Below are 14,272 nucleotides of genomic sequence, written 5' to 3'. Positions count from 1 at the left end.
CCGGGCCGTAGCGAGCGCCTCTCCCGCTTGGGGACGTGCGTGCGTGCGAGCGCGCGCGTGGGGGCTTCGTGCCCCACGCGGGTCCTTGGACACCGGGCGCGAGGCGTCCCCCTCTGTCGTCGTACGTGGAGGGGGAGGGGGTGCGCTCTAGGTGGGAGGGCGCCAGGATAGTCTCGCCGCCCACGCGGGCCCTGCCCACCCACCAGAGTCACCGCACGTACGATATGGGCCGAGCAGCCGAGGGCGGGAGCCAGAGGAGGAGGCCGAGGGGGCTGGGCTTGCGCTGTGGCTGGCGGCAGAAGTTTGCTCCGGGTCGCGGGTCCCCGGAGAACTGGAAGTCCGGGCAACGGGGGCGGGAGTCCGGAGCCCAGCGGGCATGCCTGGGGGTGCTCGGACCTTGGACCGGGGGAGGGCAGAGATCGTGGAGGGGGCAGGGCGCGAGCGACCGAGGGGGCTTTGCTGTCACTGCCGCTCGGGTCTCTTCGGCCCTTGCAGTGAGTTTGGGAAAAGTTTTAGGATGGATTGCTGCGGGGACCCTATCCCACTCCTCCAGCTTGTTGGGCCACCTGCGCTGCGCCACCCCCTCCCGTCCCCGCTCGCGTCCCGCGCGGTGCCCGCCCTCCCCCGCCCGGCCGGGCGCGCGCGGCGCAGAGCCGATTACATCAGCCCGGGCCTGGCCGGCCTCGTGTTCCCGGAGCCGCGGCTGCGGGAGCCGGGAGACCCGGGCGACCAGCGGCGCCCCTCCCCCTCACCGGTCCTTCGCAAGGAAGGTGACCTCTAGAGGTATCCCCAGCTCCGTGACCCGGAGAAACTCCCAAACCCTTTCCTCCGTCCCTAACTTCTACCCGTGCCTTGCGCTAGGAAGAATTTCCTGACGCCCCTTCCCCATTTTCCCCATTTCCTGCCTGGAGCGTAGAGAAGCCCTTCCCACCCTTTCATATTTTCCTTTTCTTTGAGAAGACTCATAGAACCCTTCCTGGCCTCCGGGTCCAGGGAAAGGACGGTGCCTGTCAGACGTGGGGGTGCTGAGGCCCACCCTCGGGTTCTTTGTGGAAACGCTAACCTAAGTTTTGAGTTGGTGAAGGTGTGCTTCCCTCCCCAGCAGCTCTATCGAGCTGTGCTCCAGCCTTTATGGGGGTCAGTGAAGGGTAACTGACATCACCCCACTTTCCCCCTTTTGGAAAAATGGCGTGATATTTGCTATTACAGGGGCAGCCTGGAACTAGCCTTTCCCACACCTTTGGCAGGATCTCCTGTCAGTATCTCACACACACTTTGCCCTGGCAAACCCGATGCTCTGAGAGCAGGTGGTTTAACTCTGAACTCGCCCACCCAGTTTGCTTACTAAGGGGTCCTTTTATGCTCTTTCCCGCTAATACTCAAGCTAGAGAGACCACTTGGAAAGGGGGCAGAAGGAAGGAGACAGGCAGGGGTCCCGGCCACCATCCAGAGTTCCTTAGACCCTGGCACAAAGGCCTTGGCTCTGGGCCTCCATGTGGGGAGGAGGGGCAGGAGTGCCTGGCCACAGTATGACCTTCAGAGGCCCCCTGAGAAGGGCACCTGGCCAGTCCCTGCCCAGAACCTCCCCATCTGGGAGGGGGTTCAAAGTTTCTGTTCCTTTCCCTGTTGGGACTGATTTAGAGGACTAAGGGAGATTGTGCGAGGGTGTTGAGCAGGCAGTTGAGGGCCTGAGGAGCAGAACCCAGGGCTTGCCTGAGGTAGTTGTAGTGGGAGACCGGCTCTTGAGAAAGGCCACCTCTGACCTTGGCCCTGGTGGCAAGGCTGAGCGCCCTGGAAGGACTGCTATTTGGGCACTGTTGGCGGAGAAAGAGAGGCAGACAAGGGTGGGAATCCTTCTCAGGGCAGTTGGAGGTCCAGGTTGATGTGGCACTTGTGGCTGGTGAGTTGGTGGGAGCAGGAGCTCCCCAGGAAGGCCTAAGAGCCTTCACTCTCTTGCTCCTGTCAGGTTCACAGGGCCTTTTTGTGGACCTTTACAGCTTCTGGGGAGGGGAGAAAGGAGTTTTTGGGGATGAGGAAGGATGTGGGGCCCAGGCCTAGTGTGGGGCAAGAGACCCTTTGGGAGCTGGGCAGTTCTGAGGAGAAAGCTCCCATTGCTCCATCTGAGAAAAGTGCTCTGCTTAGGTGAGAGGCTGGGGCATGTGGCCAGAGTAGGAGGCTAACCAGGCTTTGGAACTGTATGCAGGCTCCAGGCACACTGGGATGGGAGGAAAATGGGACTCCCTTGCTTAGGGTCCTCTTTGCTTTCCACCCCTTGAGCAACCTGTGGGTATGCCGAATATTCCCGAGGCCTGGGGAGGGTTTGGATGGGGGAGGGTGGTTGGTGCCCTTCGCTCCTCTACACCCCCTCCCTCCTCAACACCAGCTCTCCCTGGTATTTGTCATGTCAGCAGGAGAAGGTCACCATGTTGTTTTTCTCGCCCCTAGTCCTTCCTTCCTGCCCTAGTCCAAATTTGTCCTCCTATTTGACCTTAATACTCACCCATGGCTTTGGACCAGCGAATCAGGGGCAGTGAGAAAAAGGAGGGGCAAGAATGGAGAGGTGCTAAGGGCCTGGACAGCGCAAGCTTCTGGTATTTTCCTTGTGTATTGCGAGCTCCCCAGCACCTAGTTAGCCTTTAACTTTCATGGGTTCAGACTTGAAGCAGTCCAGGGGTAGCGGGGTATGCTCGCTCTGGACCTGCGGGGACCCCTGACTGTTCCCTGTTTGACTCAGAAGCTGAGGAGAAGCTGGAGGCTGGGGGTTGGGAGAGAGGCGAGAGGGGATCAAGTGATTCAGTGGCCTGGCCTTTGCGCTCCTGTGGCTGCCTCTGTCCCTGCCTCTGCTAATGCTTTTTACTCTTTGTTTTGTCCTCAGTGGTCCCAGGCTGCACCCACGACAGAAGGAGAGCAGAAAGCCCATGAAGGTGAGTCCCCATGCTCTTGGATGGGACCCCTCCCCTTGCCTCAAGTGTGCGTGGATAAGCCCTGGTCCTCCTTTTCAGTCCTGGGGGTGGGGTGGGGCACAAGACTTTGAGGACTGTGAGTTTAGCTGTTGTTTCTTAAGGTGCCTTCTCTTTGGCTTTCTGCTAGAAACAGGACTTGTTGCTTTTTCTAGACACCCTTTCCAGTAAAATCTGATCATGAGCACAGCAGAGAAAGGTGGTGGTCAGGTTTTCCAGATGTTCAGGGAGCTATCCCTTGTGTCCTTTACTCCAGATGTTCAGGGAGCTATCCCTTGTGTCCCTTACTCCCAGGGGAGGATGAATGCTTAGTGCCACTTCCTAGTCAGCCATAGCCCACCGTGGGGGCTGTGACCCTTCCTGTGTGAGCTGTAGGCAGGATAGGGGCGTACCCTAATCGGACGCCCAAGCTCTGGGCTTGCCTTTCTCTGAGGATGGCAGCTTCCATAGACTGCCTTTGGGTGCTGTGAACTTCCCTGCAGGACCAGCAGAGGGCCGGCTGTAGCGCTCAGGCGCCCCGCCCCCCTGCCCAACCCCGAGTCCGCCTGCCTTTTGTTCCAGTGTGGTTTGGAGTACCGGGATCCTCCCATTTCTCTGGGGACGCCCTGGCTCTCCCTGCACTGAGTGTGGCCTCTGCTCCAGCCGGATGCCACTCCCCCAGTGTCCTTCCTCTGTGTAGGGAAGGCCCTGGGGTCTTCCTCTAGGCTAATTTCCCTGACCCAAATCCAGTGTGGCTGCTGGAGCCAGCCAAGGAACGCTGGTGATGTCCAGCCGGTTTTGCCTCCTCCCCCAGGAGCTCTTTCTCCGGCCCAGGGCCTGGCTTTCTGCCCTGGCCCCAGCCACTGACAGGCCCCTACTTCCAAAGTGCTACCCACCCCTTTCTGCTTCCTAGTGGGCTCTGAGGTCTGGGAGAGGCAAGACAAACGGTCTTTGTTTGATGGAGAAAAGGTTGTCTGCTATAAATAAGGAAAACCACGAAAGCCTGATGCTGGAGTATATGTGTGCACACGTCCCGAGTAGCAGGACAGCTTCCTTTGGGGACAGGGGCCAGGCTCCCATGGGTGCTGGCCAAGGCACCTCCACCCCCTCCTGGGGATCTTTAGAAAAAATTCTTTTTGCCTCCAGCCCCATCCCCATTCATTGTTCAGCTCACATCTTCCTGCTGCCTGCTCCTGTGTGGACCCCTCCTAGCCTGGGCCACCTCTGTCCCAGCCAAGATGAAGGGTCAGTTAAAAAAATTCTGGGTTAGTCATCTTCCATATAGACTCGCCTTGAAAAGAATTTTTCAGATCTGATCTCATGAACTTTTGTGGGGGATGGCTATGTTTTGCATTAACTCTTTGGGGGTAGACAAGAATTCTGTGCTTATTTGTCCAGAGAGAAAATAGAGCCCTTGAGCAAGGCAGAGGGGTGGCAGTTAGGTGACTCCCATTCCTCTTCCTCTTAGACTTCGTCTTTACCTTTCTGGGGAAAAAAAAACCCACCACCACAACAACAAAAACTGTACAAGAGAGAAGGGAGGTTTGGCTGTGGCCCCAGGTTGAGGGTGGGGGTGTAGTCTCTGGAGCATGCACTTAAAATGCCTTAGTGACATTCCAAACTTTGTCACCTGAAATGAGAAGCGAAGAGTTGTTTTCGGGGGGTTAGCAAAGAGAGACAGAACCCCACCTTCGCACTCACTGAAGTGTCTTTAGAGGTCAGGCCAACCTGCTTCTGCAGATAGCCCACTGGAGGCCCAGAGACTGGAGGGACAGACCCAAGGTCACACTAGTGCTGGTCAGAGCCTGGGCCCCATGTGGGCTTCTTTCTTCTCTCACTTCAGGGGCAAGCTTCTGTGGGGTAGCGTTAGGGGTATGACCAGAAGTGGCCAGCTGAGCCACCAGTTGGTGTTCCAAAGAAGTCCTGTGCTTCTCTTGTGCCTGCTCCCTTGGCCCTAAATTCCCTTCCTCCTCACCAGTACCTCAGGCTGCCTGGGAAATTGTCTCTCGCTTGTCTTCCTCCAGCTCAGCTTCTAGAATTGCCTTATACAGAGGCAGCTCCTGTTCTTTCCATGATGCAAACAGGTTGCCCTCTTGGGCGGGGCGCTTAGTGCTGGCAGGACCTGCGTGCTGTGCCTGCCCTTTGCCACCTGCTGAAGTCTGGGGAGGTGGGACCGGCAGGTGTAAATATCTGGGTTTGCACATATCGTAAGGCTCTGCAATCATAGCCCGTTCTAACCGCTTCTTACCAGCAGTGTGGCCTTTGGGACAGATTGTGGCATTTCTCTGGGCTTCTAGGTCCCCATTTATAAACTAGGGTCCTGGTAGTACTTAGAGTGTGTGCTGTGTATGCATGGTTTACTGTGGGGTCCAGTGTGTTTGGTGTCATAGTTGGCCCAGGAACTCGCCCTGCTCTGACAATGAGGACGAGAGTCAGATATGGCCCTCCCCCCCCCCGGGCCTGAACCTGGAAATGAGGGAGACGCTTCGGTCAGACTTTTAGAAGAGCTGCACTGATGGGGAAGCTGGGTGGGATAGAGGCCGCCCGCCTTCGTGTTAGCTCCCCCTGACTCGTGTGTCAACCCTCCCACACAGTGGTGAAGTTCATGGATGTCTACCAGCGCAGCTATTGCCGTCCCATTGAGACCCTGGTGGACATCTTCCAGGAGTACCCCGATGAGATAGAGTATATCTTCAAGCCGTCCTGTGTGCCCCTCATGAGGTGTGGGGGCTGCTGCAACGATGAGGCCCTGGAATGTGTGCCCACCTCGGAGAGCAACATCACCATGCAGGTAGGTACCTGTGACATAGGGGGCAGGGAGCGTAGAAGGGTAGGGAGGTACATGGATGGGCATTAGAAGGTTGTCTGGGCCTCTGCCTGGGAAACTCTGATAGGAGGAACTAAATTGGGGTTCAGGGTGAGGAGATGAGGTTGGGGTTCATTTCTACTATGGGGAAGAAGACGCCTGCATTTCTGCACTTCCCTGCACTCGTTCTCAACGGTTTGACCATCTCTGTTTTGATGACCTTTGCTCCCTCGGCTCCACCGGGGCTGATGACAGAAGTGCCCTTCTCCTTCTCTGGGGTAGCAGCCCCCAAGTTTTCCCTGCTGGAGGGCTCCATTTGGGAACTGGATGGAACTGCAGAGTTAAAAGCCAGTCTTGGGGTGCTGCGTAGTAATGGGTGGACCTGGGCCCAGATGGGGTGGAGAGTGGGAGGGAGTTAAGTGACATAGGGTGGGTAGCTCTTAGGTAGCTTTTAGGGGTCAGGGTGAAGCTCGGGAGGGGATGAAGGAGGGGAAGGGATGGGGATGGTGAGAATCCAGGACCTGAATTCCCAGCCTGGCCAACCCTTGCAGCTATGTCTGCCCTCAAGAGCAGGTGCTTCTTAAGGCCAGCAGGATTGGGGGAGTTGGGGTGGCCCAAGGCTCTTTTTTGTTAGAGCCCTGGTCCCCCTACCTCCACCACCTATCCCTGCTCAATAGAACCCCTGGGTGCTGAATGGCAGGAGCCCTGGGGTGTCCCATACGGGTATGGCTGGCTGGGTCACTAACCTCTGTGATCTGCTCCCTCCCTCTGCAGATCATGCGGATCAAACCTCACCAAAGCCAGCACATAGGAGAGATGAGCTTCCTACAGCACAGCAGATGTGAATGCAGGTGAGGACAGCGGAGCGTGCTACATTCCTTAGCTCACAGCTACCTTCTAACCACTGTGTGACCTTGGGCATTTGACCTCAGTGTGCCCACCTCACGTGTCTTCGGCCGCATCTAGAAAACAGGCAGGCCGATTCAGTGTACCTCACCACAGCTTTGTTATTCTGCGTAAAGATTAAGATAGTGTTGCTAAATCATCAACATCGTGTTGTTACTAAGCTGTTGTCATCACCCCTGTTGTTATCGTCATCTTAATTCCTTTGTATTTTGTTTTTCTCCCTTTCTCTACCAATTACAGACCAAAGAAAGACAGAACAAAGCCAGAAAAGTAAGTGGCCACATGTTAACACTTTTTTCCAGTTGTCTTGGTTTGGGGCTTTTGGCTTCCTCTCTCGGGTGCTCTGATGGCCTCAGTGGGTTGGGGCATCAAATGGGTGGAGCTCCGGTGACCATGGGATGGAGCCAGCTTCAGGCTGTGGCTCTGGGATGGTGAAGAGATCCAAGCTGCAGTCTGTTGTTTCTTCTGAAGAAGATGCTGTCCCCACCCGCCCCCCGAGGGCTCAGGTCCCTTCTGGCTGCCACTTGCTGTTTCAGTGTGAGTGTGGAGGGGTGCTGTGGACGCTGGCTCCCACAGCAGAGTGAAGGAGAGGGAGATGGTGCCAGAGGGCAGTTTCTCTGTATCAGAGGATGTGGCCTTGTTCGGTGGTGACTGTGACTGTCTAGGTTTCTTAGGGTCCTGGGAGATTTCTTGGTGTGAGTATGCTATCTGTCAGAGAGGGGTAGGTAACAGACTCAGCCCCCTTAGTGGGTAGAAAAAGTGGCATGGTGGCCATTTTCTCAGCCTTCCAGTTGCTTGTTGTGTAAAGTCAGGTCAGGATGGGATGGGGGCTGACATCATTGGGGGAGATGAACTTGCAGGGAAGGAGCGAGTGAGAGAGAGAGCACTCATGCCCTCTCCCCTCCCCCACACCTTTCTGTCTGCCCTACACTTGGGGGACTCTGCCTAAGTCTCCAGATTCCAGGACTACTGTGTCTGTCAGGAGTTTGTCAGAGAGAGAGAGAGAGAGAGAGAGAGAGAGAGAGAATGCTCCAGGCGAGTATCCCTGTGCAGAGAGCTTTCTCCTTCCATCCTTCCAGTGCTTTCTCCCAAGCAGGACAGGCTTGCCCTCTCCCCAAGTCCCTGTCTGTCTCTCTCTGCCTGTGATAGACAGACTGCCATGTCTTCTCTGGGGCCTGGCAGGTCTAGAGAGTGCCACTTCCCTGGAGGGTGGTAGACTGTAGCCTGTCCCTCTTAGCTGTTCGCTAGATGTCTGCTTTGCCCACAGGGAGAGTGATAGGGTTCGGAAGGAGTCTAGTGGTGGGCTTTGACAAGCTGGGGAGAAGGGTCTCTGCCAAGTGTCCTGGTCCCCTGGTCACACACCCATGCTACACTCCCCTTCACTCCTGGCCCCTCTGTCAGTGCTGGACTCTGAGGATGCCCAGCTCCATCTCCATCCCACGGGCCCCCATGTCCTATCCTGGCTTTTGTGCCGTCTTCCAAGGGCACTGAGGCAAGGCCCCCAGAGGGACCCCTGCTATCACACTTAGAGATGAAGGCAGAAGTTTCTTGAGGCGCAGCCCACTCCCAATCATCTTGAAGGTTTCGAACCACACTGTCTCCTTAAAGTAGAACCTCCTGACCTTCACGGTCTAACTGTATTTATTGGCTTGCTGGGCAAAGATCTTGCCCCTGTATCTAGGGGCCACATGAACCTAGAGGCTAGGCCTTGCACAGTCTCCACTGCCCACCTAAGGCCCTGCCTGGGGCTGGGGTTGCCACCCTGCGGTGGGCAGAGTGAGGAGAAGGATGTATGTTGTCCCAGCCCCCCACCCCCATTCCTGTGGTCCTTCCTGGAGTCTGCTCCAGTAAGTGACTAGGGCAGCTTTGGGCCCCCTGCTCCTGCCTCTGTCTTCTTCATTGCGCCTCTGTTCTTCTCTTCCCTCTCGTTCTCTTCCTGTCTGTTTCTATTTTTGTATTTTCCAGAAAATCAGTTCGAGGAAAGGGAAAGGGTCAAAAACGAAAGCGCAAGAAATCCCGGTTTAAATCCTGGAGCGTGTACGTTGGTGCCGCTGCTGCCTAATTCCTTGGAGCCTTCCTGGCCTCCCAGACAATCGCCTGCAGTTCACCTAACCCTGCCTCCCCTCCCCAGCTTCCCTCTGGCTCTTGCCTTACCCTCCCGCTGGCCTCAGTGTCTCTCTCTCTCTCACTCACTCCACTAATGGCACCAACGGGTAGACTTGGTGGTGGCATTGCTGGACCAGGGTTGGGATGGGGTGGGTGGGTCTGGTGCACTTAGGGAGGGGACTTTGGCTTGGCTGGGCACCGACTTTCTCTCACCCACTGGGCATTGGTGGTGGGGCCATTGTTGCCATGGGTGCTGGGCACTGGGGCCCTCACCCAACTGGTTTCTACTGCTCTAGGCTCCTGCACATTGTCTGGAAGATAAGGGTGGTGTGGAGGGCGGATGTGGCGTGAGTTAAAGGGTATGGTAGTTGGGAAGTGGTTGACCGTGGTGGCCTCAAGATGAGCCTGAGTGGGCCAGGTACTGTGTGGTAGCCCCTTGTCATCGGTCGGGAGTGCTCTGACTCCTGGACTTGAGGCTCCAGGAGGGGACAGCTCGTTATTCCAGTCCAATCGAGATCACCCACAGAGGCCTACAGAGGTCTTCAAGGGTGGCCATTTCCTCTGGTTTGCAAGTTGTGCTGCTTCTGGAGGCCTCCCTGGTGGACAGTGCCTCTGGACTTAGCTTGCCTTCTGCTGGCCCTCCCCCTTGGAGGAGGGTCTGGGCAGAGGTCCTTTTCCAGGGAGAAGGTGCCTCTGGTGCTCTCATGAGTCACCCATCACTGTTCCCAGCTGGTAAAGAGTCAAGATGTGTTCTGGCAACCGCAGCAGTCAGGGCCCCGTGGCCTGAGAGAGGCCATGTCTTGGTGGGGTGCAGCATTGCCTCTTATGGCAGCCTTCTCCCTGCACTCTGCCCGCCTGTGCCCTCCTCTTCCTGTAGGCAGGTGTCCTGCCAGTGCTGCGTCTCTCTGCTACTCTCTCTGTCTTCTGCTGGCGCGCTCGGATCTTTCCGGGATGCGGAAAGGGCCTAGGAGCCGATGAGCTGGGTGGGGAAGCGTTGCGGACGTGCTAGGGGGCGTTGCATGGGTTCTCTCTCCCTGCTGATGCTCTAGCTTAGATGTCTTTCCTTTTGCCTTTTTGCAGTCACTGTGAGCCTTGCTCAGAGCGGAGAAAGCATTTGTTTGTCCAAGATCCGCAGACGTGTAAATGTTCCTGCAAAAACACAGACTCGCGTTGCAAGGCGAGGCAGCTTGAGTTAAACGAACGTACTTGCAGGTTGGTTTCCAGAGGGCGAGCAAGAGAGTCAGAGAGGGGCATCACAGATACGGGAGAGAGAGAGAGAGAGAGAGAGAGAGAGAGAAAGAGAGACAGAGAGAGCACGCTTGTGAGGGGCCAGCTGCTTGCTGCTCAGCTTCTAGCTGCCTGTGTGGTGATTGCTGCCTTCTCTGCTCCTGAGGCTGTGTGGGGCCTCGGGCTCCTGTCTGGCCTGGCAGGCCTGCTCTGAGATGGCCCTGATTGCCTGAGTGGGTAGGCTCTGCGGCTTTAATGTCATGGTGTGGACCCGAGCTGTGTGTTGTGTCCTTTGGTCCTGCTGCTTGTGGAGGCTGTCGGTGCTGCTGTTGTTAATTCTACCTTTGGTGCTAATGCTGAAATCTGAAAGAAAAGTCCTTGCAGGTACGGAATGTCTATAACAGTGTTCCCCGACTGCACCTCTGCCCCGAGAGCCCGTACATCTGGGTCTCTCACCACTTGGGTTTTATTTCTTGGGCTTGGAGTCTTATCTCCTGCTGTCTGTGTCCCCTTCAGACTGTGGCTTCTTGAAGACAGGCTGTCCCCCTCAGAGTAGAAGGTTTTATGGCAGGCCGTGTCTGCCTCAGACTGGGCTTTCCTGAGAGCGGGCCTCTGCTGTTGGCGTAGGCTGGGAAATTCTCCCTGCATGCATCTGAGGACACTAGATAACTTAGTCCTGCACCAGTTATGGCCAAGAGTGACAATCCTGAGCAGTCCACACGTTTCCAAATGCTTCCAGTGTGGTTGCAGGAAAGAGCCAGGCCCCCTCCCCTGACGTGACTGAGAGCACCTTAAGCCTGGGCCTGCTTTCTAACCCTTTGGGGTATCTAGATGTCTGTTCTTCTGTCCTTTGCCCTGTGGACCAAGGAAATGCCAGGCTTATGAGTGGATATTGTATATTACAGTCCAGAGCCCAGGGCTGTAACTGGCAGCTTCTAGTTTTGATGTCCAGACAGGCGTTTATATCAGTGTGGCCTGTCCTGGGGACCTGCCCTGGGGATGGCTGTCATCTGGGGAAGCAGGACTTTTAAAGAGATGGCCCAGATAGGGCCAGTCTCCCAAGTAGCCCAAGGGTTCTTTGGTGTATGCCCCCTTCCCTGCCTGCATCCTTGTGTCTTGTGGGTGCTCAAAAAGACAGCCGGGAACTGGCCTTGGCTGTCGTGGAGCGGTTCCTGCGGCGCACTGTGGGAACACTGTGTTAGGACTGTGGTAGGGACTCTCCCAAACCCAGGGCTGGGTGATGGGGCTCGGTTCCCCGGAGGGTTTTAAGGAGGATAAAGACCTTGGTGTTGTAGGGTTTCTGGAATGAGCTGGTAGCTAATCGAAGTTACCTGACTTCCAGAGACCCAACCCAGTCCACTACTGCCTGTGTCTGGAGCAGAACCCATGTTCTCAGGCTGTCCTCAGAGCACCCAACCAGGGGCAGGAGCGTGAAGAGAGACCCCCTCTGCTCAATAGGAGGAGCAAAGCCACTGAGTTGTCTGACCCCAGCATAAGTTAGACATGTGGTAAAGGACAAGTGACTCCGTGCCTGGGCCTGCGGCTACCAGGCAGCTCAAGATGGAAGCTAAGGCCGAGAGAGGTGTGGGGAACATATCTTCCTGAGCTCCAGGACTTGTCCTCCCTTGGGCAGACATCCCCGCCCCCTCTAGTGCTGCTCTGTCATTGGTCTAGCTCAAGGTCTTCTTCCTGTCCAGTGTCTCCTCTTCTAAACCCGCCCTAGAGCCAGACGGACAGTCCTTCTGCAGGACCCTGTCCCCCATCTGCTGCGGAATGTCACATGGGGCTGGGCTGTCCCTTTATCGCTCATGTGTTGCTTTGCGAGTATTTCCATGTCTGTCTTGTCCTCTGTCGGTCGCCATCTTTAGAAGGCAGGGCTGGGTCTCTCTCTCCCCACCGGGACTCTGTCTCACCTGCACCTTGGGGAACTCTGCTCCTGTAGTGCCAGCCTACAGGGACCCAGGAGGGTGTTTGTCTCATTGCCAGGCTCCTGTGATCCTAACCCCCCTGCCTCTTTTTCCGCTCCCTGCAGATGTGACAAGCCAAGGCGGTGAGCCAGGCTGCAGGAAGGAGCCTCCCTCAGGGTTTCGGGAACCAGCCCTCTCACCATGTCACCACCACCCGTCATCGTCACCATCGACAGAACAGTCCTTAATCCAGAAAGCCTGACATGAAGGAAGAGGAGACTCTTCTAGGAGCACTTTGGGTCCGGAGGGCGAGACTCCGGCAGAAGCATTCCCGGGCAGGTGACCAAGCATGGTCCCTTGTGGAACTGGATTCGACATTCTCTTTTACTTGCTGCTAAATCACCAAGCCCGGAAGATTAGGGAGTTTTATTTCTGGGATTCCTGTAGACACACCCACCCACATACACACACATATATATATATTATATATATAAATAAATATATATGTTTTATATATATAAAATATATATATAATCCTTTTTTTAAATTAACTTTGCTAATGTTATTGGTGTCTTCACTGGATGTGTTTGACTGCTGTGGACTTGAGTTGGGAGGAGAAGGTGCCTCCTCGGATCCCGATAGAGGAGACGGTAGGATAAAGACTCCGGTGTGGTCTTTCTCAGAGAGGCCGAAGTCCTTTTGCCTGCCAGGGCACGGGGGCACACTGGCTCACTTCCAGAAACACGACAAACCCATCCCTGGCCCCGAGTCAAGAGGACAGAAAGACGGCAGATAAAGAGACAAAGACGCTGGTTCCAACAGGAGTTCGGGGAGCTTCAGGACATGGCCTGCTTTGTGGATCGCCACTAAATGCTGCAAGAGCATCCTGCCCCTCTGGGCACTGCCTGGAAGAATCAGGAGCCTGGCCAGCCTTCAGCTCTCTCGTCCACTTCCGAGGTGCCCAGGAGGCCTCCCACAGGTGTCTAGTCGGTGGAAGAAGAGGCCTGGGGACGGCTCCTCCTCCTGGGAACCCACCTCTCCCTACCCCACTTCCTGGGTACGGCCCAGTGGAACCTTGTGTGCTCAGACCATTGAAACCACTAGTTCTGTCCCCAGGAGACTTGGCCGAGTGTGAGTGGCTAACCCTCCCCCATCCCACCCCTTCCCGAGGCACAGAGCAGTGGGGCAGGACCCGCAAGCCCCTCACGGAGGCAAAGAAAAGAGAAAGTGTTTTATATATGGTACTTATTTAATAGCCCTTTTTAATTAGAAATTAAAACAGTTAATTTAATTAAAGAGTAGGTTTTTTTTCAGTATTCTTGGTTAATATTTAATTTCAACTATTTATGAGATGTATCTCTTGCTCTCTCTTATTTGTACTGTTCCGATTTTATTTTTGTTTGTTTGGTTTTTTTTTTTGGTGTGTTTATGTGTGTGTGTGCGCGCGTGCGTGCGTGTGTGTGCGTGCGTGTGTAAAATCTGTGTTTCCAATCTCTCTCTCCCTGATCGGTGACAGACACTAGCTTGTCCTGAGAAGATATTTAATTTTGCTAACACTCAGCTCTGCCCTTCCCTTGTCCCCTCCACACATTCCTTTGAAATAAGGTTTCAATATACATTTACATACTATATATATATTTTTTTTTTTTTGTTTTTTTATATATATATATATATATATGTTTATGTATATATGTGATTCTGATAAAATAGACATTGCTATTCTGTTTTTTATATGTAAAAACAAAACAAGAAAAAATAGAGAATTCTACATACTAAATCTCTCTCCTTTTTTAATTTTAATATTTGTTATCCTTTATTTATTGGTGCTACTGTTTATCCGTAATAATTGTGGGGGAAAAGATATTAACATCACGTCTTTGTCTCTAGTGCAGTTTTCCGAGATATTCCGTAGTACATATTTATTTTTAAACAGCAACAAAGAAATACAGATATATCTTAAAAAAACATTTTGTATTAAAGAATTGAATTCTGATCTCAAAGCTCTCCTTGGTCTCTCCTTCTCTGGGTCCTTCTGTCCCACTTTCCCTCCTCCTTTGGGGAACATGGTGTTTGTCTTAGGTATGGGAAAATGGTCCCTGGGATGTAGTGTAGGGGTAACCCATCCACTCCTGGCCCAGTACGAAGAGTGTGTGCTCTGAGGATGGGTAGAAGGTGGATGGCCCCTTAGCAAGCAGTCCTCACGCTATGCAGAATTCACCTAGGCAGGAGTAGGGCCAGGCCATGTCCCCAATGCTACCTGGAGATTGGAGAGAGCTGCTGGCCACAGCTGGCCAGGAGAGGGAACCGGGTATAGCTGGGGTGGGGACTGTGACCCCAGTGTGCAGTTCACTTCTGTGTAATAAGTGGAAGTGTCCAGTAGA

General features: G+C 54.6%; 1 protein-coding gene across 5 annotated transcripts; it reads left to right on the top strand.

The window, feature by feature from the left end:
• Nucleotides 1-268: 268 nt before the first annotated feature.
• Vegfa (vascular endothelial growth factor A) lies at nucleotides 269-13,891 on the top strand. 5 transcript variants are annotated; one of them, XM_050122765.1, is made up of 8 exons: nucleotides 269-783; nucleotides 2,876-2,924; nucleotides 5,534-5,730; nucleotides 6,520-6,596; nucleotides 6,892-6,921; nucleotides 8,617-8,688; nucleotides 9,838-9,969; nucleotides 12,017-13,891. In XM_050122765.1, the coding sequence occupies exons 3-8, from the start codon at nucleotides 5,545-5,547 to the stop codon at nucleotides 12,036-12,038; spliced, it is 519 nt and encodes a 172-aa protein (XP_049978722.1). In that variant the 5' UTR covers nucleotides 269-783; nucleotides 2,876-2,924; nucleotides 5,534-5,544; the 3' UTR covers nucleotides 12,039-13,891. The 5 variants fall into 5 exon arrangements, with proteins under 5 accessions (XP_049978722.1, XP_049978723.1, XP_049978724.1 ...); XM_050122766.1 differs by lacking the exon at nucleotides 269-783 and adding an exon at nucleotides 2,118-2,142; XM_050122767.1 differs by lacking the exons at nucleotides 269-783; nucleotides 2,876-2,924; nucleotides 5,534-5,730 and having other exon boundaries at nucleotides 5,737-6,596.
• The last annotated feature ends 381 nt before the right edge of the window (nucleotides 13,892-14,272 follow it).

Source organism: Alexandromys fortis, unplaced genomic scaffold (genome assembly GCF_014885135.2).
Source record: "Alexandromys fortis isolate MF-2015 unplaced genomic scaffold, M_Fortis_MF-2015_v1.1 scaffold_212, whole genome shotgun sequence".
NCBI classification, from domain to species: domain Eukaryota; kingdom Metazoa; phylum Chordata; class Mammalia; order Rodentia; family Cricetidae; genus Alexandromys; species Alexandromys fortis.
This window is presented reverse-complemented; position numbering and strand designations above follow the sequence as displayed.

Coding starts and splice junctions, on each gene's coding strand:
- Vegfa (XM_050122765.1), top strand. CDS start 5,545: ATGGATGTCTACCAGCGCAGCTATTGCCGTCCCATTGAGACCCTGGTG. Junction 5,731..6,519: donor AGAGCAACATCACCATGCAG/GTAGGTACCTGT, acceptor CTCCCTCTGCAG/ATCATGCGGATCAAACCTCA. Junction 6,597..6,891: donor CACAGCAGATGTGAATGCAG/GTGAGGACAGCG, acceptor TACCAATTACAG/ACCAAAGAAAGACAGAACAA.